The sequence below is a fragment of the Arvicanthis niloticus genome, chromosome 9, assembly GCF_011762505.2.
Source record: "Arvicanthis niloticus isolate mArvNil1 chromosome 9, mArvNil1.pat.X, whole genome shotgun sequence".
NCBI lineage: Eukaryota > Metazoa > Chordata > Mammalia > Rodentia > Muridae > Arvicanthis > Arvicanthis niloticus.
In genome coordinates, this window is record NC_047666.1 from 71,113,839 (window position 1) to 71,137,182 (window position 23,344).

At 44.7% G+C, this 23,344-nt stretch overlaps 1 protein-coding gene across 1 annotated transcript in view; it reads left to right on the top strand.

The window, feature by feature from the left end:
- The window catches only part of Etv6 (ETS variant transcription factor 6), a 241,685-nt gene that overhangs the window by 173,235 nt on the left and 45,106 nt on the right, over window positions 1-23,344 (top strand). Inside the window, 1 exon segment of the mRNA XM_034512647.2 lies at window positions 16,953-17,117. Within this exon segment, the coding sequence (XP_034368538.2) occupies window positions 16,953-17,117 (165 nt within the window).

Below are 23,344 nucleotides of genomic sequence, written 5' to 3' on the forward strand. Positions count from 1 at the left end.
ACTATTAGAGAAATTAATGGAACCAAGTAATGGAACAAGAAAAGGAGAAGCCAGAGAAGACAGACTAGCTGTTTTGGATGGAAAGTTAAGAACTTAAAGGAAGTGAAACGGTCCCAAAGGAGTCATAGTACAAAGGCCCTGGTATAGGACTCTGCCTCGAGTGGACATCAGTAGAACCAGAGCAGGAAGAGGCAGGCAGGCGAGGGGTGGGGGTGGGGGGTCAGGGCCTGTCAGGCTGCAATCATTTGACGTGAACTCTTGAGTGACAGAGGAGCAGTACCTGTGCACGTGGGCCTGCCTCTCTGCAGCTCTCTTGAGAATAGACTACAAGGGAACGTTGATGGAAGCTGGGGATGAGTTTGGGACTGTGAGAGAGCCAACAGTGCCTGGGACCAGTATGGAAGCAGCAGGAGTGACGGAGGCTGTTGGATCTGGATGCGAAGTAAAGGCAGAGTCAACAACATTCGCCAACAGACTGGAAATGCACGTAGCAGAGAGTAGAAGGTTGCCTTAAAACAAGAGGTCCTTGGCCATTGACAGCATAAGCTTGGCCTTCTCTGAGACTGGGAGCCACGGGTGAAGTCGAGTGCTGTCTAGATGTACATTTGAGATAGATGATGTTCAAGGCACTGTAGCGTCAACACGGAGGCGTCACCTCCCACCCTACCCTTTCTAAACACATACTCACACGCCTTGTGTGGCAGCTGTGTCATACTGCTTGGTTTCCCAAACTGCCTGTGCTTGCCAAGCTGTCACCTTGTCCTTCCTTTCAGAGGCTATCCTGGCCCAGTTCTGATGCAGACTTGTAAATGTCTCTCCACGTTCCCGGTTTTCCAGCCAGACTGGTTATCATTCCCTTTGAGACCCTCCCACCCTGCACCTAACCCAAGGCCCAGAGCACCATGTTACATGTTGGATGGAGGGGCTGAGGAGCCAGTGAAGGGAACAGTGGGTAGATGAAGGAACGCTGTGCAGTTAGACCACACTGTGTTCAGCTGGTGATGGTGGGAATTCCCCTGGACTGTCGCCAGGTGGGATGAACACTCCGCTGAACTGAAAGAAACAGCAGATGTCAGGAGTCTGTGCGATAATCCTGCCCTGTGCATCATCAGAACACCACAGTCTAAGTCCCCTTCCCCGAATGCTGGTACCCCACCTTCCCACCCCAGCCCTGGCTCCTGATTTGGTTCATCTCTGGCAGTAGTAAGCATGTTCTTTTTCCTTTGTACATCCAGGTGTGTAGGGGGAAATTTTGATTTTAAAACCGGAAGAGTGTTTAGCGAAATGACACGCTGCAAGCCTGCTTTCCACAGGCCCCTGGGTCTGCCAAAACGATCAGGCCTCATTATTTAGGAAGCTGCCTCAGCCAGACGTTACTAATTCGGATGCCTATTCTGACAAATGAGCAATGAATCGCAAAGTGCTTTTGTCAGTGAATTGCAAGTGAAGGGGTGGGGTCAGGGGAGAGTGATAGAATGTTTGGCTTTTGCCTCATTTCCAGAAAGGACGGACATTTCTTCCTGGAAGCTGCACTTGGCAGCAGGCTTGGGGAATAGGAAAGATTTATTTCCTTCTGCCAAAGCTCAATAATTCAGCTTGAGTATTTCAAATCAATACATCTCTTGCAAAATTTCCAAGGACCATGTTCTTTTTTAAAAAACACATTTTTTTAAAAAAAAATTATCAGTAGGACACGATTCTTCAGTGATAAGACTGGCAGTTCAAGGGTGAGTCTGGTCTTCCAAAGAGACTGAAGCCTAATGAGAAAGCAGAGGTGAAGGGAGAGAGCCAGGCTGGGAAGAGGGAGAACAGGGTTGGGGCTGCCAAGCCAGTAGGGTACGTGCAGGCCCTGCTGTTTATCACTGGATTTGTGGGATCGATTCAGAGAACAGTTGCTGTGTGGAGCCTCCACAGCCTCTGTGCAAAGCTGCTGACTGAAACTCCCTGTATCTGAGGCTGTGGCTTGTCACACATGGTTTTCTGAGGAAGAATCACTCACAGAAGTCCTCACCATCACTTAGGACGGCAGAGGTGTCCAGCCCACAGCCTGCATGAGTCAGATTCTTGTGAAATTTTCAGATGTCTACAGCTCTGGCATGAAGGACAGTGCCAGGGTCTACTGGGCCCTTGTTGTTTTAGAAATTCCTTCTGATGGAAGAGTCTCTGTTCAGTGAGATGATCCTTAGTAGTCCTGGGGTATTGAGTGCTATGCCCCAGGGTCATGTGCTTGGTGTTATCCTGCCTCTGTTCCTCAGGATGGAGGTTCCTTTGCTCTAGGCCACAGAAGTGTGGCCTGAAAGCCCTCAGATTAGTTATTATATTTCTTTTGCTTACTGTCAAAAAAATCCAGCAGTGGTTTACCAACGGGTGAAAGAAGCCTAGCATTTGTCTAGTAAGACTCCAGAGCCGTGCAGTCCATTCACATAGAAAGTATTATGGGGTAGTCTGGGATAATGACAGCATAATTCTCTCAAGTTCCTATAAGAACACAGCGATTTGGTAGCAAGACAAAACTCAGGGATAATACTTAAAACTAGGTAACAAGGTGTCTCTGGAGCCAGGGGGTGGGGGAGTTGATAAACCTTGGGACAAAGGAAAACCCAAAATAACCAAGAAGTTGTCACCATGGAAGAATGTCTCAATTCAGCAGTCCTGTAAGTGGCCTCTGAGGCTCGGCAAGATGCAGGATTCCCTGGTGCCTGCTAACTCTGTGGCTGGCTACCACCTTCTCCTTCCACAGCAGCAGAGAAGGAGAGACATGGGAAAGAACTCCCCAAGGAAAGCAGAACCAATCGTCTCAGAATGCTAGCTGCTGTGTTTTGAGTAGAAAAAGCTAGGTAAAGTTGAAAGTAAGTTAATTCCTAAAAACCCAGAAAGATTAACTTTGTTTTAAAGAAAAAAAAAATGGGGCACAGTAGAAAAATCGAGACTCAGACGCACTTTATAAGACTGGAAAGTGAGGAGCAGGGTAGCACTTCACAAGACAACGTGCGATCCAGGGTACCTTAGTCCACGAAGCTGTCTCCTCCCATGTGAGCACAGACATGAAAGTAATATAAAACTTGGGAGGGGGTATCGGGGATAGTGTTAAGTCAGAGGCAGAAAAACTCAGAGATGAAGTAACTAATCTTGGGAAAGAATTAACAGGGAAATCACTTCAGAAATGAAGTAAGCTAGTAAGAATGCACACAGATGGATACAAAAGACCGGGTTTTGAAGAGTCATGGAAAATGCAAATGAAAGGGTCTTTTTAAAAATAAAATAAGAAGGAAACAACAAAACTAATAACTCAAGAGAAAGTGACAAGCCGGGCGGTGGTGGCTCACGCCTTTAATCCCAGCACTTGGGAGGCAGAGGCAGACGGATTTCTGAGTTCGAGGCCAGCCTGGTCTACAGAGTGAGTTCCAGGACAGCCAGGGCTATACAGAGAAACCCTGTCTCGAAAAACCAAAAAAAAAAAAAAAAAAAAAAAAGAGAGAGAGAGAGAGAGAGAGAAAGTGACAAATACTAGAAAAGGCAAAGAGATTTCACCATGTGGGTAAAGGGATCCTGTGCGAAGAAATCCAAAGTAAGCCCTGTCCTGCAGAACTCTTGAGTCTGGATGTGGCCACACCTCCTCTTCTATGTCTCCTTTTAGGGATACTTGATACTGGGCACTGGGGTTGTGGTCACTGCAGAACCCTCGTGACCTCATCTCAAGATCCTTAAGTGATGTCTGCAAAGATGTTTCTCATAAAAGGTCGCATGCTCCAAGGTCGTGAGGCTCCAAGGGTTACGGAGTGAGTGTGTCTTTGGGGACCGTTCAGTCATTGATAACCTCCATGCTCGTAGGTCACAGAAACAGAGTGGAAGTGGAATTTGCATTTCGTTTTCTGAGTTGGCTGGTGGTAGGTCCTAGAGTTTCTGTCAAGTTAGCCATACTTGTTTAGAAGTAGGAGTGGATGGCGTGCTTTCATAAGCAGCTGGGTGGTGAGAGACCTCACCAGAGCAGAGGCTACAGAAAGGCCTTTTGCACAGTGTGAATGAACGTGGGTTGCACCACCACCAGTTACTTGCCGCCCATTCGCTTGGCAGCTCTCACAGGTTCTTACCTCCAGGATCCAAGGACAGAGATCTCTTTTCAGAATGCACAGTATTCTTATCTATAAAATAGGCATGGCAACTCATGCCTATAATCCCAGAATTTGGCAGGTAGAGGCAGGAGGATCGGGTATTCAAGGTCATCCTTACCCGTAGTAAATTCAAGGACAGCCTGAATTCCAAGAGAGGAACGATAAACTCCATCTGACAACAGGCAGGCAGTGTATCTAGGTGTCCCCTTCCATTCAGCCATCTAGCTACCCAGAGTGCACCCCACCCTCTGGCCACTAGGGAGTCCACCTTGACACTCTGGGTCCTCCAGTATTCCTTGAGACTCTTCTTACTGCCTAACAAAACAAAAGCATGAGTTGATTAATGTTTTGTTATCTTATCAGCTCCCTCTCCCACAGGACTCCTCCAGCCTTTATCACAAGCTATAAATGATGTAGAATCCCAGATGAGAGCCTGGAGAGAAAGGTGTTCTGCATAAGTCGAGCCTCCCAGCTCCCTTCTGGCCCCTGAGCCCCAGGGGAATGGGGCTTGTCTTTCTCATTTTCCTATCACTATATACAAGTCTTCAGCCAAGGGCAGCAGCAGACTTCACAACTCTCATGCTAAAGAACAAAAACTAGAGGAAGAAAAGATTCTTTCTCCTGTGTCTGTGAGTAAAGAAGGGATGGGTTCAGGGACAGAGAAGTTGGTCTCATATGCACATGCCAGAAAGTGTAACACGAACGTCTTTAAATAGAAGTTGCTGGTCCAAATGTGTTTTTTTTTTTTTTTTTTTGGTAAGGCATCAGCGTCAGCAATGCCGTTAAAATTACCCCATCCTGCTTGTGATGTCTGTCTTGCGGCCCTCAGATGCTGAGTTAGCACTGGCTGCCTGGCCTTTCAGAGGACACTCAATTCCACAGCAGAGGGCAGCCAACCTTTGAAAACACTTGGAGAGAGTCACTGTCAACTGGAGTCAGGAGGAGGAATAGAACATATGGAAGGCATGCCAGGCTGGAATGCAGTTTTTTCTCTTGATTGAGAAAAACACACCCAAGAAAAGCCTTGAAGAATTGTAGGTTCCTTTGACCCCCCTGGTCAAGTCTGAAGGTCATGGAGTTCTTGTTGTAAGTTAGAAACCCCTTTCGGCCTTCACCCCCCCCCTTGTCCTCGAATGTCACCACCTCTGGGATTCTGTGATGTCCAGCACTGTCTCCATCTTGAGAAGAGGCAGCTTACTGTCTCTAAATTCCTAAGGATAAAGAGCAACCCAGGAGGGAAGTGAAGGGGCAGCTGGGCCACACAAAAGCTAGCCTCTCTCCCATCCCAGTGATTGGATCTCTCCTGTCCCATCCAGAATGAGAATGAGTGTCACTCTTGTTGCACTCTGTAAATGAATGTCTGTAGATCGTGGCTATAGCCGGACAAGAGACCGTCTGTGTGTGGCTTAAATGGGCAAAAGGTAAAGAAAAACTGTTCATTCACTCAATTCAGGCAGCCCCTGTCAATCATCTCTATGAGGCAGAGCCTACAGATCCAGATCTTTGTGTTCATGTTCCTGGTATATGCACTCACTGAATCTATCTGAAAAATACACTGACTTCTAGTAACTAGTTATTATAATAGTTGTCTTATTTTTCTTTTCAGTCCTACAGTTGGACTCATTGTTGGCCCAAGTATTAGTAAAGTTGGTAAATTAAAATATGTCTCCTCCCAAATACAGGAAATTCTGTCCTTTTTGCCTCTTGGCTTTTGAAGCTTCTCTGTCTCTCTCTCTGTGTCTCTCTGTCTCTGTCTGTCTCTGTCTGTCTGTCTGTCTGTCTGTCTCTCTCTCTCTCTCTCTCTCTCTCACACACACACACACACACACACACACACACACATATCTCTTTATTCCTAGTCACTCTAACACAGTGTTCATAGACTAAGATAAAATAATGATGAATCTTTACTAATATGCATACCAAGCTTCAGTGTGTTGCAAGGTCTTCTAACATTCCCAGGGAAAGGACACCCTCACCCACCCCTTTCACTCTTTGATCTTGCCTTGATGTCTTCGTGAAAAGTAGGCACACTTTCTGATTCCATATTTTATTTTCCTCCCCTTAATTTGGGATAATATGTTTATTTCTCTTTCAAACCTAGTTTGCTTTTACATTCTATCACAAGTCAGCAGTTACAATCATTTGTACACAAGATACTGAAAAGCCCTGAATTGATTTTCCAGTGATCCACCACTCGACCTCAGTGGTCTACAGTATTAAAAGTGGGCACTGTCCCTGTGTGTACCTTTCAAAGGAAGGCTAATGGCTGACCCTGAATTCACTGACAGATCTTTACCTCCAAAAGTCCAGGAGATGAGTGGAATTGCTCAGGTCAGTCCGCACTTTCTGAGGTTAGCATGGAACCTCCTGATCATGTCTTTCTTAGGAGACTGACTTGAAACATTGATGTTTAGTTCATCAAGAAATTCTTGTGTTCGTTTGATTTTTGTAAAACACATTGTCCCATGGAATCTGTTGAGCATGCATTCCAGGACACCTGCTGACACTCAGCTAGGACTCTCAAGTCCCTTTTGTAATGTAATAGTGTTTGCCTATAACCTACATTCCGACACTTACTTTAAGTCACTAGATGGCCTACAAAACCTAAGACTATGGACAGTCTTCATAGATCATTGCTCTCTATGGCTTACAGAATACAGACAAGATAAATTGTGAAAGTTCAGTACAATTATTGTATTTGCTTTGTTGTTATTTGGGGGCGGTTTTATATATTATATATTATAAATATTTATTATACTGATATAGCATATACATAGTGTAATTTTATTATGTATATGGAATATATGTATATGTATAATAATTATATATATGATATGTTGGTTGAATTGTATATGTGGAGCCTATTGGTATCTATTGTACTTAACTATTAGTTTAATTATTGAATTTTAAAAAGAGGCCTTTATGTTTCACACCTAAGGCAGACACACACCATTGCCTACACCTCCTTTTTTCTCCCTTCTCTTGTCTGCTCTTGACATTCTCAGTATCTCCTACTGTCCCAGTAGGTACATCCGCTGCCAGTCTTTGTCTCTCCTCCTCCCTTAGGGGCTACAGTGGTGTCAGAGTTGGGCCAGGGCATCTCACAGCTTAAGGAACTGTTGCTCTAGCTTCCTGGGCTCCAGAAAGCTGCTGAATACATTGCTGTCTCCTATAGATGTGTGCCAAAGCTCAGGCACTCAGCTGTCCAGTCTGTGTCCTGCAAAAGCACTAAAATGCACAGAACACACCCTAAATACTGGAATTATTGTGTGTCATACTTGAATTTGTGTTAGGAAGTAGAATGGCATGGTAAATATAATTTTATTAATTTCTCGAATTTTACACATGCATACAATGTATTTTGATTATATTCATCCCCTCATGCTCCCCCAACTCCTCCAAGATCCACCCTTTCCTGACATAGCTTGCCTTTCTCTTAGTTCTAGGCTCACTGTAACATTGGGGTAGTCCCTCAACCCCTCTCAGCTTCAGTTTCTTCTGTAAATACAGATGTGTCCAGTGTAGCTTCAAAAAGTAGTTACTGAGATGACAGGAACATAGGAGCATTTGGTGATATACTTAAACTTCACAGGTTTGATCGAAGGAACCCAACTCACCAGGCCACAGCAGGAACGTTGGATAGTGGTGCTGCCTGGGCTGGAAGAGGGTGGTTGTGTGACTTTAAATGGGAAGACAAGATGCAAACACCTCTACATTAGATTGGGGGTTGATCACAGACTGTAATATTCTTTTTTTAAAAAAGATTTATTTATTTATATGAGTACACTGTCACTGTCTTCTGACACACGAGCAGAAGGCATCGGATCCCATTACAGATGGTTGTGAGCCATCATGTGTTCTCTGGGAGTTGAACTCAGGACCTCTGGTTAAGAGCAGTCAGTGCTCTTGACCGCTGAGCCATCCCTCTAGCCCCAGACTGTAATATTACAGTCTACCAGAGTCTAATTTGGTGAACAAATGAGTTTGGGGAGATTATAGGTGTATGGATATCTTAACTTCATTTCCACTGCAGTGATAACATACCCTGACCAAAAGTACCATTGGGGAGGGAAAGGGTTTATTTTACTCACAAATGCAAATGATAGTCCATCATTTTGGGTAAATCAAAGCAGGAGCTCAAACAGCCAGTCACATCACAGCTATAGTCAAGCTCAAAGAAAAAATAAACACACCCTTGCTTGCTTGCCCTTGGCTAGCTTTCTCCTCTCTTATGCTGGTCAGGAGTCTGCCTAGGGAATGGTGCTGCCCACAGTGACTAGATCTTCCTACCTCAACAATCAAGACAACTCCCTACAGACACATCCACAAACCAGCCTGATCTATGTAATTTCTTATGAAGACTCTTTTTCAGGTGATTTTATATTATGTAAAGTTGACATTTAAGACAAACCAGCACAAAGAATAAGAGTTACTTATAGAAGCAGGGATGACTTTACATCATGGAACAGCCCATCCCAATTTCACTGATAACTTACCAAAGCTGTAACCCTAGAGCTTGGCATATGACTTTTAGGCAGTTCAGCTGCTGAGCTAATCTTTTTTCTTTCCAGTAGTTTAGTGCTTTTGTTACTTGTAGTATGGGACTGGAGATTCTTGTTCATTTTAGGAACTTCCTGAGACTGTGTTGTTTACTTCCTGAAGCTCATGGACCTCCCCCCTCATTTCTGAAAAGAATGTTTTAATTCAGAAGAAGTTGCTACACAGTCGAGTAGCCAGCACAGAGATGGGTCATCTAGCAGTAGGATCTTCAATTGTATTCAAGGGCCTCTGTGTTCTGAGTGCTATGTACACATCACTGAGAAGTCACACACATGTACACGCACCATTACATGCATTCACATTTTACTCTTAGCACATGTACCTGATAACTGGAAGTTTGATCTGTCTAACGGTAGGAGAGACAAGGAGAGGCTCTGTCCTTTGACTCAAGTCTGACAGAAATTGGCTGGCAAAGTAGAAGTGATGGGGACTTCTGCTGAGGATGGAAACATGAACTTAGAATCGAGGAAATAAGACAGCTAGAGGTATTTTCTTGACATAATTAGAAACTTTTAAACTTCAGAGGGAAACTCCCTAGGATCCCCTGAACCAAAATGCTACAACACAACTCAGGAAAAGTTGGAGTGTTCTCAGAATTGAGACTCTGACTTAGCAATTGCAAGTGGCTAACAAAAAAAGATGGCAAAACAACAACCCAGACCATCAGATACAACTGTATAGGGAATAGTTCCTGATGAGCTCAGTTTCCCTCCCTCCCTCCCTCCCTCCCTCCCTCCCTTCCTTCCTTCCTTCCTTCCTTCCTTTCTTTTTTTGAGACTGTATCACGTACAGCACAGACTATTCTGTCTTCATATCCTATGTACTGAGATCTCAGGAGCGTACCACCTCAACCAGCTTCTAAACTTTTACAGATCATTAGATCGCATGTAAATGTAATAATTCCTGTGGAGCATGGTGATGCATGCTTGTAATCCTAGCTGCTCAGGAAGCTGTAGCAGGAAGATCTGGAGTTCAAAACCAGCCTGGGCAATTCAGTAAGACTGTGCCCTATCACAGAGAATGATACTTAATACAAAAAGTAAAAGAGGCAGTAAATGTGTAAATGTCACCTATAATTCTACTACTGAGTGACAGTTGCTATTAATATTTTTATATTTTATCAAACATCTGTGCATTATTTGAGAGTTTGTGAGTATACACAGTATTCTGGTTTTCAGTATGAATGTGTATTCTTTCTGAATACTGTTATCAATGGCATCACTTTATCACAGATGTTGTCAGTAAATGACTGCTCTCTTTTTAATGTTCTGTTTTCTACTATTAAAAATAACACTCGATATTTAAAAAAAAAACTAACATCTTTGTGCATGAATTTTCCTGCATTCATAGCTATTTCTCTAAGGTAGATTCTCAGAAGTTGACATTCACCAAGCTCTTAAAATATCATCGAATTGTGTGCCAGCATGGTATGCCAGCTTCTCCTCCACAATCTTGTATCAGTCTAATGAGCTCCAACTTTTAAAAAGCTGTGTAGTGGGTAATAAAACAAGTTTCTGAAAAGAAAAATAATCAAGAAGAGTCGTCATAGGTCTAAAATATTAAGACAAGGTGAGCTGCAGATAACTTCAGACAGCAATGGACAAAGTTGGGGACACCTTAGGGGAAAACCTGTTATTGGCCTGCTATGGCTTACATGGGGGTAACACCAACACAGGCAAAGAGAAAACCGTACCATTAACCTCTGACTCTTCCCTTTCATCCATCAAGGAGAATAACCATCAGGCAGAGCACTCAAGATGAGTAGACTCGTTGGGAGAGCAAAGCAGCGTTCTACGTAGCCCAGACTGTCAAGCTAGAGATATCTGCGGGAAGATCAGGCATCCCAGCAGTATACCTTGGGGCAGAGGGAAGAGGGAGAGATAGGAACCATGTTGATCTGATGTGAAGAGTAGATAGGAAGGGAAAACGTATACACAAACCAAAGCAGTGAGGCTTATGGGACGCTGGGTGCCCGTTCAGGACAGACTGTCAGACCTGTGTGTGTGAACACAGAGGAGCAAGTTATCCTCATGGGGCCAGACACTGGTCTCTCTCTATCCTTAGTGAAGTTGCTGAAAGTTTTATACTTGCTATATTTCTGCACTTTGGAAAAGCATCCCATCTTATTGATGAGTGTGTAGATGGGTTGATAGCTAAAAAGTTAATTGGAGGGGACCTAGTGTGTCACTAGCATCTCAGACCTCACCTGGTCGGCGCTTTCACTGACCCATGGGGATGATAGATGCCTACCAAAGCTTTGTAATATGGGTGGTAATAGAAAGAGACCTGTATCTGGGTGGCATGCAGCTTGCAGGAGTGATGAGATCGACTATCAGTGAACACACATTCTTATTGACACACAGTAGGATTATTCCTAACACCAGATATGTATGTGTAAGCAAAAGTGTCACCATTAATGTCACCATAGACCACGTGGGTGGATTCTTAGGGAATGCTTACTTACTGTGTACCAAATATTGGTTTTTCATGTAACTAAAAATTATAAGCATGTCATTGTGACTCTGGTACTTTGTAGTTAGAAATTATTCCATATGTTTCAGTCAGGACAAGTAGAGCCACAGAGAGGCTAAGTAACTTGTACAAGGTCACACAGGTAGAAAAGAAGTTCCACATTGGTGCTGAGAGCTTTTATTAAGTTGTTAATGTACCTTTTTATGCTCTACCAAATAGTCACATAGAGAGAGGCAGGTGTGTATAACATTGTGAGCTTTGATTGTAACAGACCACTTGGTTCCTGTCTTGACTCTTCCATTTCCTGGTTATGTGACATTTTCCAAGTAGTCACTGATCATTATTGTCTTAAGAGGTTGAGGGAATTATGGGAATGGTGTATAGAGAGCATCTCCTGACCTGCAGTAAGTGCTTGCGTTTGCTGTTATTATTAATCTATTTGAGAATGAGTATGGCAGATGTGGAAAGTGGGACTGGGGAGGCAACAGCAGACGCACTACCTCTTCCAGTTCTGTGGGTTGTAATGGTCTCACCTGCTAAAGCAAAAGAACCATAGTCACCATTATGGTTTGGTTAAGTGTCACTACCTGTCTGCTTCGTTGTCATTAAGCCGTATTGTCCAGGCAGGTAACGAGTCTCTCACACTCTCGTGCTGTCTTGGGAGTAGAGGCCAAACAGAGAGTAGAGGACACGGATGCACAGGACTCTGGAAACTGTAGTTCTGGGCTGCTTGTTCTAAGGCAGGATGACCAAGCGATCAAGGAATTAGTCACTGGACATAACTGGGTCAAGGGTCATAAACTCAAGAGATGAGGTCATGTGGATCCCTGGTGTAGGTTGACCAGGCATGGTATGGTTAGCTTTTCCAGGCCTTGGTTTCCTAATCAGTCATGGGGACCAGGGTTGAGTCAGAGCATCTTGGTGGCTTCTGCCTCTCGAATTCTGGACTCTGCCTTCCAGTGCATGGAGTCCAGAACAAATTCCTGTAAATATGAAGAGTTCGACATGAAAGGATATTTTCATCAAGGGCTAAAGTGTTGAAAGGCCGTGAGCTGGGAGCTGGGGTTTGGCTCAGCTATAGAACACTTGCTGAACTTGTATGAGGCCCCCTGGGTTCTAGTGCAAACACACACACACACACACACACACACACACACACACACACACACACGGAACTTGAGCATAATAGTGCTCAAACAATGTCTACCAACTCCGATCCCTCAATTTCCTCTGTGTTAAAACTGTTAAACTGAAATGAGAACCCAGCCAACTGCAGGGCTCCTGAGAGTTAGGAGAGGTAACACACAAGGAGCAGTTAGGGACTTTTAAAGAGGTGAGCCGTTGGGGTTAGCATCCATCGCCATGGCTGGCTGACAGCTTAGCAAAGAATTAGAACACAACACTAATCTCCCTTCCATGACTCAGAAGAACCTTAGAAGAATCTTAGGATCATGATCACGAATGTGGAGTAGTTTTGTAGAAAAGAGAAATAGCACCCTGGCTGTCTGTATTGTTTGGTATTTGAGGTTCAAACCCAATAGTGCGTGCTGGCTATATTAAACCACGCGGGAACTCGTTGGTCACATACTCTGAGCCCCATATTTTACAGTTGGAGCCACTGAGGCACAGAGAAATGAGGTGGGCTGCCTAGAATCCGATGCTCATTGGCAGCATATGCAGGAAGGAAATCCCAGCTCCTGACTCCCTGTCGGCTTTCATCCTTAGTTTAAGCATAACTCAGAAAGTCGGGCATGAGGTCAAGATGCCCTGATGAATGTGGTGGCCCTGTTTGAACATGGAATTGAAGAAATCATAAGAATTTAAGAGTCTGAATGTATCACTGAAGGATATGTGTGAGCCCATGAACTTGCCTGGACCTCTTTAGGAAAGAAGGGGGTGGGAGTCTTAGTGATTTTTCTCATTCATAGCAATTCAGTTCCTCCATACAAATAGTCATAGTTAAATGGTTCTCATGGAACACTGGTATACAGACTGTAATATCGTAAGGATCTCTCTCTCTCTCTCTCTCTCTCTCTCTCTCTCTCTCTCCTCTCTCTCTCTCTCTCTCTCTCTCTCTCTCTCTCTCTCTCTCTCTCTCCTCACCTCTCTTTCCCTTCCCTTCCCTTCCCTTCCCTTCCCTTCCCTTCCCTTCCCTTCCCTTCCCTTCCCTTCCCTTCCCTTCCCTTCCCTTCCCTTCCCTTCCCTCTCTCCTTCCCTTCCCTTCCCTTCCCTCTCTCCTTCCTAATCATTAACATATATATTCTTTCTTTGTTGAGTCAAATTGCCAGAACTGACTAGGAAACAAATCCTACACAGCCCTCCCTTCTCAGGCAGCCTTGGACCCACCCACAGCTGGGAGTTGGGCAGAGAGTCAAGAGCAAGTGTCGCTGAGCAGCCTGTGAAAACAGCTCTTTCTTCCCAGACACATTCAAAGTATCGTCCCACCTGCCCCTCCCTCTTCTTCCTAGCCATAAATCTGTCTCCCTGAGATCTGCAGATTTTTTTTTTTTTCTGTCTTCAATCTGCTGATAACTCGCCTGGGCCAAGGATCTCAGTGTTGGGTGGGAAGGAGTCGGTTTCCTCCGTCTTTTTAAACGCCAGTCTTAATTCTGCGTGTGGATGGAAAGCGCTTGGGTAGGGAAACAGAATCTGGAATCAGATTGCTTGGATTCAGGTCTCAGCTCTACTTGTTGCTCTCACCACACAAGCGTGGGGTGCATCCCTTAGATGTATCAGGTCTCCATCTTCTAGCTTGTGCCTCCATCTCAAAGGTTTGATGAGCATGCAGTTATGTGAACGATGCTTCTGAGATGCTTTGAACAGCACTAAGTACACAGGAGTACTTCATAAATGACTGTTTAGTCAAATTATCTCCATCACATCAGAGTTACCTCCAGGTACCAGTCCTATCCCATCGGATACCTCAACATAAGGGCTTTAGGGCCCTTGAAAGAAGTAGGCTCATTTTTCTCGGTTAAAATTCCAAAGCACATGCTATGTCCCAGCCTTTTTATATCGTTGAATTAAAAAGAGAAATAGCAGAGGGATTTGACATGCAGCACCACAATGTAGCAAGCCTCTCTCTGGCTCAGTGAGCTGTCCACCTTCTCCTTATGCTAATGGAAGTTCAGTCAAGCTGATAGATTTACTGAGTGTCCTGGCGCAGGTAGCTTGCAGTGTCAGGGTCACTGTTGTTTAGCTGCCAAGTGCTCTTTGTAACCTGCCTTCTGGCTGTACACGTGCCCAGAGCCTCCTTGTAGGCTCCTGCTAAGGGGGTTTCCACAGCGCCGTGGCCTTGGTTGCTTCAAGGCTGAGCTGTGGGAGAGATTAATGGGAAGTGAGAAGAGAAACTGTTATTCTTACCCAGCAGTGTTGTTGGGAGCTTACGACTCTTCTTGTATTTAGGGAAAAGATTACTCATGAGGATTTTCTTCCATCGAACATAAAGAACCTCAAATTACTGCTTGTGTCCCCCGCCCCCTTCTCACCCACCTCTCTGTTTTAGTTTGTCCTCAGTAGAAACGTCAGCATTTAACTTTCATTTCCCCTCCTGGGCAGGCTTCAGTTCTGTATTTACTTTGACACCTCAACAAGCTGCCCCAGACCATTTTCCTGCACTGCCTAGAAGCTCTCTGCTCAAGCTCTCTGGCCACTAGGTGCTTTCCTGCGGCCAGCCTGATTGGAACCTCCACCCATCCCTGATAGAATTATCCTCCCACTTACCAGTAACATCTTAAATCACAAATTGGTGTGCTGTTCTTGTTCCAAGTGTACACCGTTGAGAGTAGGAAATAAAGTTGAAGGTTTTCCCAAGCTAGCCTGCCGCTATTCTTTCTGTGACCATAAACCATTTTGAATGGCCATTGCCTTCCGGCCCGTCAAGACCCAAACACAGAACCTCAAATCCTTTGTGGTCCTAGTCCCTTCTAAAGGTTATAAAGTGGTCACATACTATACTCACTACCCCATAATCCTACTTGTTTATGTGTGAAAAAATGCCATTAAATTTAAAAGCCACAAAAACATACTCAAATGCTTGGGGTTTGGATTGGCTTGGTTGGTTTTGGTTTCATGGTAGTGAGGATTGAACCTTGAGCCTCACGCATGCTCTCATGCTACGACTGAGCAATGTCGCCAGGCCTCTTTTGACTTGAGACAAGGTCTCACTAGGTTGCCAGGCTGTCCTTGAGCTCACTGTGTGGCCCAGGAAGCCCATGCATGACTGTCCATTATTGTTGAGTAGCTACGTTATCAGGCCCAGCCAATTAACTGGCTGTGAGAGATCTTCCATGAACTTAGAAGAAACTGACTTCTGCTCTTCAAAACCATTTTTCTGCACAGGAGCCTTTTAGAAGGCTCTTCGATAAGGCTCAGAGCCCGGCGGGTTCTCCCTGGGATTTGAGCCAATGGCTCCCCCCCTCTCAGCAGCCTATCCAGGGATCATCTGGTTCAAAAAGCAGTTTCTTCCAGGCTTGAGCTGAAGAGCACATTTGAAAGACATGTACCACATTTCCTCCGAAGTCCAAGTAGTTCACCTGAGAGACTGAAGCCCAAGTGTGCAAACACCGGTCCCACTGAGCTCTCTCTGAACTCTTGATTCTGTGACTTCAGGGGATAAAGCCTGACAGACTTCTCCCTGTCAGGATTCAAGTTATAAATGATTATCAAAGACCGACCCCCCACCTAAGAGCTTTTGCTCGTAACTGTGTGCTGCAGCTTGTAACAACACTAAGCACACTATACATGACTTTTAAAAGTATTTACTAACTCATCGACAAACAAACCAGGCATATGTTAATATATTATTTAAAGTATATTTTTAAAAGATATGTGCAAACAACAGTAGTGTTCTGTGTGCTTCGACAAACCTCTTCAAATGTCCAGGTTAATAGAAGATGCCTGGATTCACATCTCTGTTTCTGTATTCAGGCTGTTGTGATATCACAGGTCCGTAGCTTCTGGAACATTCTGTTATGTGTTCATGAGAGAATAAGAATAAAAGAAAAAATAATGTTACCATTGTTGTGAAAGAGTTTTTGCTGTAGATAACATGCAAAGGTCTTGGGAAACCTCTGGGTTCCCATAATCACACTTTGAGAATGATTGTTCTAATCACTTGAAGGATGTATCAAAACTGCCCATAGCAGCAAAGTAAAATAAACATACAGACGCCTTGCCTCAGAGACCCAGCCTGAGCCACCCCTTTGGTGGCCTGTGTGGCCCACTTTGAATCCATCTGCAAGACAAATAGAAAAGGCTAGGACTTTGTGTATTATCCTGGCCTCCAATTTGCCAGAGGCTAGCCTGCCACTTCCCAGAGGCTGAGTAAATGACTCTTCCTGGAAAAAATTTCAGGATGCTTCATCATTTGGCAGCTCTGGGTTGGGGCAAGGTCAGCCCTGGAACACCCCCATTTCAAAGCTCTGAGTCTAAGGTCTCCAGCTAAATGCATTGAGATTTGTCATGATTCCAGGCCTCTTTGGGTACCCCCGGGGGGGGGGGGTGGCACTTTTGAGCCAACTTGAAAGTAATACAGCCTCAGAGCAGAGCTCTAAGACCTATCATCCCTGAAACACATGGAAAGGGGGTTCCCCTCATCTTTCCTCTAAGTAAAAAGTTAATGCAACACCACACTTAAGCAGTCCACACTGAAGTACTTACAAACCTGGCTAGGCCTTGGAACTCAACCCAAGGGCTCTTGAGACAGAGAGTCTCCGTTTTGTTAATTATTCTGAGACCTTTACCCCTTTGTCCCAACTATGTAGCTGACAAGATCTTTTCCCTCTGCCCTGTGTTGTCCGACAGGTTTGCAGCCGATTTACTGGAGCAGAGATGACGTAGCCCAGTGGCTCAAGTGGGCAGAAAATGAGTTTTCTTTAAGGCCCATTGAGAGCAACACATTCGAGATGAATGGCAAGGCCCTCCTGCTGCTGACCAAAGAGGACTTCCGCTACCGATCTCCTCATTCAGGTGAGAGAGTCTGGTTCTGCCAATAGGCTCAGCATTGAAGTATGGCTGATCTTTTCCAGACTCATCGTAACCCACGAGACCCTCCACAGAAGTTCTCATGGGAACAAACACTGACATTGTAAGAAAGGGAAAATCTACTGGCATTGGCCAGTATATAGGAAAGAGGTTTCCGGATCAAAGAGACTGTTAGTTTTGAAGTCACCCACCTGTGCCCAGATGCTGGAACTTTAGGGGGTCTAGTGTCCAATCAAATAACAAATGACAGTAATCAAATAAGAAAGAAAAGAGTTTGGGCATTGCCAATACCTTGATAGAATCATTTTATCTAGTCCTTGAGCTGTTAAATGGCTGCCCCCGTTAAATGGATCGGGGTGATTAAAATTCAGAGACACATTTGATTACTGGACTTGGAAGGACCAATAAATAAAAGAGAGCAAACACGGTTCACTTTGTATTCACTCTTATTTAGAGTTACTGCACGCATAGCATTCAGGTACAGTGGATTTATGTGTCCATTATTTTATATGAACAAAATCACTCAAGTCATTATCAACTTAATTCACACTATGCTCACTAGACCTGTTTAAAATAAAAAAGAAACTCACGTTCAAGGTTCCTTTAATTCAGTTAAAAATACATTGGCCAACCGGCGTCATGATTTACACTGTAATCCTAGCACTCAGAAGCCTGAGGCAGAGGGATCATGAGTAGTTCACTGAACTACATACATCTTGAGACCCTTTCTCCAGGACAAAGTGTGTGTGTGTGTGTCTGTGTGTGTGTGTCCACGTAATTTCCTAGATGTACTGGAAATTGTGGTCTTCTGATATTCCAGAATGATTTTGTAAATAATTTCTATAATTTCCAACTTACCAGTGTCCTTATCTCTAGAAATACACTTTTCTTACATTTGTCCAGTTTAGAAAAATCTCATTTCAAAGTGGAACTGAAAATTAACTGCATGTAGCTCCTCAGACCAACCATCCAAACAGAAGGTGGCTTGCTCGACAGAATGGCTGTGTGGTAGAATTAACTCAGAGGAAACCCAGAATACAAACCACAGGGGGCAGCTGCCAGAAATTTCAAGGCAACTGCATGGCCTTGACCAGACACACACACTTGGCTCTTCCTTCTCTTACTGCGTCTTTGAACAAGGAATGGAATCTGTGTTAGATGCTTAAGGAAGTCACTCATGGCAAAATTGTTAGCTCCCAGCCGAGATATGAAGGTAGTGCTGGCAGCTGGTCCTTCTGTCATGCAGAGAGATGTGTAATAGTATGCAATGCACTTGATGCTTTCTTTAATAAACTGCATGTACCCTTAATGGTATTTCTGATCCTTCGGAAGCTTATTGCTTACCTTACTTTATATTCTGCATTCAGCTGAAAGTGATTACCGTATTATATGTGTTTTCTGATTCGTTCTCAAATACAGCGTCAGCGTATTTCTACAAACTGTCCCTCCCCCTTCTCAGGATATCTGTTTTTAAGTCATAAATATGAAGCTAAAGTTCATGCACTTGTTTTTAAGTAAAAAAAATGTTCTTTTTTTTTTTTTCATTATTTTAAATCTCGGATAAAGGAATCTTTTGACTTCCTTCTCACCTTCCACACTGTGTACAGTTATCAGCACAAATATGTACGCTGGAAAGTGGGGGTTGCTTTTGAAGATAGAGCCCAGTTAGGTGAAGTGGATCACTGAAATGGATTACCCTTCCCCATAGTAAATGAAAACGTTATAATTCAGTTTAGCTACCAAAATAGATTGACTAGAACTAGAGCCAAGCAAAGTTCAAAGTTCACACTGTCCTATCACAAGAATGGGTGTTTGGGAGCTACCCTCCACACCGTGCCTGCGACCATGCTGTGTACGATACTGAATTCACAGTGGACCGCCAAAGGTGAGCTGCAAGCCCCATTTTTTAAAATTTATGTATTTATTTATTTATTCACTTTACAACCCAATATCAGCCCTTCCTTTCTTCCCAGTACCCCCTCACACAAGTTCTTCCCCCATTCTACATTCTTGTCTTTTGAGAAGGGGAAGCCCCCATCTGGGTGTCATGCTTTCCTCTTGATGTCACTCCCCACCTCCCACTAACACACACACACACACACACACACACACACACACACACACACACAGCAGGACTAGGTTCATCCTCTCCCACTGAGGCCAGACAAGGCAGTCCAATAGGAACACAGGATCCACAGGCAGGCAGGTAACAGGCTCAGGGACAGCCCATACTCCAGCTGTTGGAGGACTCGCATGAAGACCAAGCTGCTCATCTGCTGCATATGTGCAGGGGGCCTAGCTCCGGTCCGTGCTCCTGGGAGCCCCCAAGGGTCCGGGTTAGTTAACTCTGTGGGTCTTCCTATAGAGACCCTGTCCTCTTTTCGGGTCCCTCAATCCTTCTCCCAACTCTTCCATAATCCTCCCCGAGCTCCATCTAATGTTTGGCTGTGAGTCTCTCTCTGCATCTCTTTCTATTGGCTGCTGGGCGGAGGCAGGCTCCATTCTTAAACCATCCACAGGCAGAAAGGACCCAGCAAAGGGGATTTTCTGACGAGCTTAAAAACGCATGCCTCCCACACCAGGCATCCTTTTACTTATTTCATTTTCTCTATTTCATAATTGGTCAAAAGGAAACCAAAATTTCTGAGTCAAAATGAAATAGAAGCGAGAAGTGTTTGCAAACTGGATAGTATGTTACTGGAGATGATAGTCTCCGGGTCAGGAGTATGTGTGTAGCGAATCATCACCTGCAGAGTCCACACTTCACCAGTGTTAAGGCTCCACGGTCAACCCACTAACCCAGAGAAATGGCAAGCTCAGGGGACACTCTCCAGCAGCAGATGGCATTTACGCGGTGGCCCTCCAGTCCCAGCCTTGTGATCACCAGCAGCATATATAATGAGAGCTTCAGAACTAATCACAGCCTTTCACCAGTAATTCCATTCCTAAGAAAAATATCCCAAGGAAATTATCCCATAGTGGACAAAGGAAATGTTCTTAGTGGGTCTATTTATAACAGTAAAAACTGGAAATAGCCCAGCCACCCCCAATATAGCTAGACAACCTTGGAAATGGTCAATGTGACAGGATACTCCATAGCTCAACACCTTACCCCCTTTGTTCCTTTGCTTATCGTTTCTTTTTAAAAGATTTATGTATTTATTTTATGTATATGAGTACACTGTTGCCGTCTTCAGACATAACATCATGAGGGCATCAGATCCCATTACAGATGGTTGCGAGCCACCATGTGGTTGCTGGGAATTGAACTCAGGACCTCTGGAAGAGCAGACAGTGCTCTTAACCACTGAGCCATCTCTCCAGCCCTGTTTATTATTTCTTCATCATGTCATTTGGTGTGTTGTATATGCTCTTCAGGATCTGAAGCAGAGGATTGGCAAGGAACACATATGCCAAATGGAGGGCAGGCAGTCTGGCTAGAGCCTTAGAACAATGGAAGTGATTAGAACCATGTTGGGCCAACAGAGAGGAGGGGCAATCCCAAGAGTGAAGTGGGCAGAGCTTCCAAGCTTGGTGGCTGATTCAATGTTAGGTGAAAGGGAGGGAAGATGGGAGGATTAACCCCAAGTTTCTGACCTGATTAGGTAACAGCATTTACTGAGCTAAGGAGAACCCCTTCTGGTTTGTAAAGATTTCTGTGTTAGACACTTTGTCTGTAAATCAGGTTGTGGTCCTGGTAGTCAGAAGGCATCGTGACTGGAACCGATCAGGCCGAAGACAAGCAGGGTCTTGGGAACAGATGCAGTTGTCCAAGAGGAACTGGTGGGGATGCTGGGAAACTCGGTATTAGAGGGCTGGAGAAGGGAGAGCTGGGAGGTGGGAAGAGAGCCAGAGTAGCAATCTTGTCAGCCAGGAAGCATCCTAGAAGGGAGGGGCCAGGTTAAGATTCCCGGCAGTGGAAGGCTGCTAAGGTGGCGCTGTTCCCTAAGAACCATGGCTGCCCTTTGATTTAATACCAAGGAGGTGACCTTAGCAAGAGCAGTTTGGGAAAGGCTTCAGAGGGGAAACCAGAAAGCAAAATGAAGAAGTAGAAATGACAGACTTGACAGCTCCTGGGGGAGGTGGGCTGTCAGATGAGTTAAGAGCTGGGTCCTGACCTGGAAGGGAAGATAAGAACCGAAGGACCGGGAGAAGTACAGGAAACCCCTGAAGCTGCGCATGGATAGAAACGCAAAGATTTTGAGATGAGACTGCACTGAGGGGAGGGTTTTAGAGAGGCCCAACTATAAACTAGAGGTTTCTATATGAAATTATGTCAATGGAAGGAAAAGGAAACTTCCACACAAAAGTAACATTAATGAAACTGTGTGGGGGCTTTAATGCAGAAGGATTGATGCCGAGAAAGTATGACTTGTCCGTTGACAAAGGTCATAGCCACAAGAGATGTCGTCCGGTCAGCGTGTATGCATCCCGTGAGACCAGCGTTTGGTACCGTACCCTTCGTCTGGCCAGCTCTGTGGCATTATTCCCATTTTGCACAAAAGCAAGCTGAACTGATAGTGCCTTAAACTAAGAAGCCTAAGAATCAGAAGGGATGAAGCCTTAGCACAGAGGACTGACAGCAGAGGAAGCAGGCTTCAGACTTGGGCTGGCCTTGCTCTAGAGCCCAAATTCCATCCTCTAAAAGTAAAATAAATCATTTTCAGCACCTGATTCCCTTCTAGTAGCATCCCTGGGTTCTTGATCTTCAGACACTGACAAGACTAACAAGAAACATGAGGAGCCAAGCGCCATCCTCACCCCCACCAACCCCAACTTCATGCTGAGTTTTCCTGGCAGATCTTGAGTTTGCATCCTTCACCCCAGCCTTCCTAGTGGGGATTAGCAAGCGCAGCTTTTAAAGGAAATTCCAAATACAATAATAAAATTCGGAGCTGGAGGTCTGCCTCAGTGGGTCAGGTGTCCTGTAAGCATGGGGAACTGAATCCCCAAGTCTTCAGCACTCAAAAAGTTCAGCATGGCCTTGTATGCCTGTGACCCCAGCAATGAGAGACAGTGACAAAAATGGACTAAGAATTCACTGGCCAACTATCATAGCCAAAATGGCAAGCTCCCAGTTCACTGAAAGACCCTGTCTCAGACAGTAAGGCAGAGGTGATGGAAGATACCTGATGCAGCCATGTGTATAAACAAACCCTCACAACTCCCACACAGAAACAAAGAGGGGGAAAAAGCAGACTTTCAGATTCTCAAAATAGGTTGGGTTGCCTGGCTTTCAAAATACACGTCAAAAGACACATGTTAAAGCTGTTTGAGTTTCACTGTGTGTATATGGACCCAGAAAAATATAAAAGTATTAGGGCATAAAGCTGGAAGGTAGAAACATTTTCAGTTTCCAGCACTCCTTCCAGGGAAGAGCGAAGCTCCCAACTTCATATTAAATCCTCTGTGTAGCATGTGTGTGTGCGGACAAACCAGCTGTTGACCCTGAATGCAAAGACCTGGATTCCATTGCCTTCTATTGTAGAGGTACCAGTTGGGACCAGTTAGTTACTCCTTTTCTGAGTCTGAGATTGGGCGTACAGTCCAATGGCTCAAGCTTTGTTTTCAGTAGGCAAATAGACAACTTATTGTAAATACCCTCTGTGTTCCAAAGATCTCCTTGTTACTGTTACCTTTTCTTCTGTGATGCAGAGTTGAAGGTTGTTAACACAGGCTTACTCACAGGAGTTAAGTGAGATGCGGGGAAGACATGCCCGAGAGCAAGGATGTGAGACTCTCAAAGAAAAGACACAAAAATCATGCGTTCCCAGATGTACACAGATTCTTCAAGGGAGAGTTGCCAGTGTTACATTTTGAGTATGATATCCTGGGCTGGCATGATGGTTCAGTTGGTAAAGACGCTTGACTCCAGGTCTGTCGATCTGAGTTTGATCCCAGACACACATGGGGGAAGGCGGGAACTGGTTCCCACAAGTTGTCCTCTACCACATGTGTGCTTTGTTTTATGTCTCTCTCTGCAGGTGCACACACACGCATACATGATAACAATTAAAAAGTAAATAATACTATCTGCACACTTGAGAATTTGAAGAATCCATCCACAGAACATGTAGTGTTAGAGGAGCAAAGGGGGGCGGACCCGGGGGCACATATGGGGCCAGCCTCACCTATTTAGGAAGTTTTAGGCAAGACATGTTTTTAAACAGTCTGGAAACTAAGAGCAGGGTATAGGAATTTAAAGAAAGCCA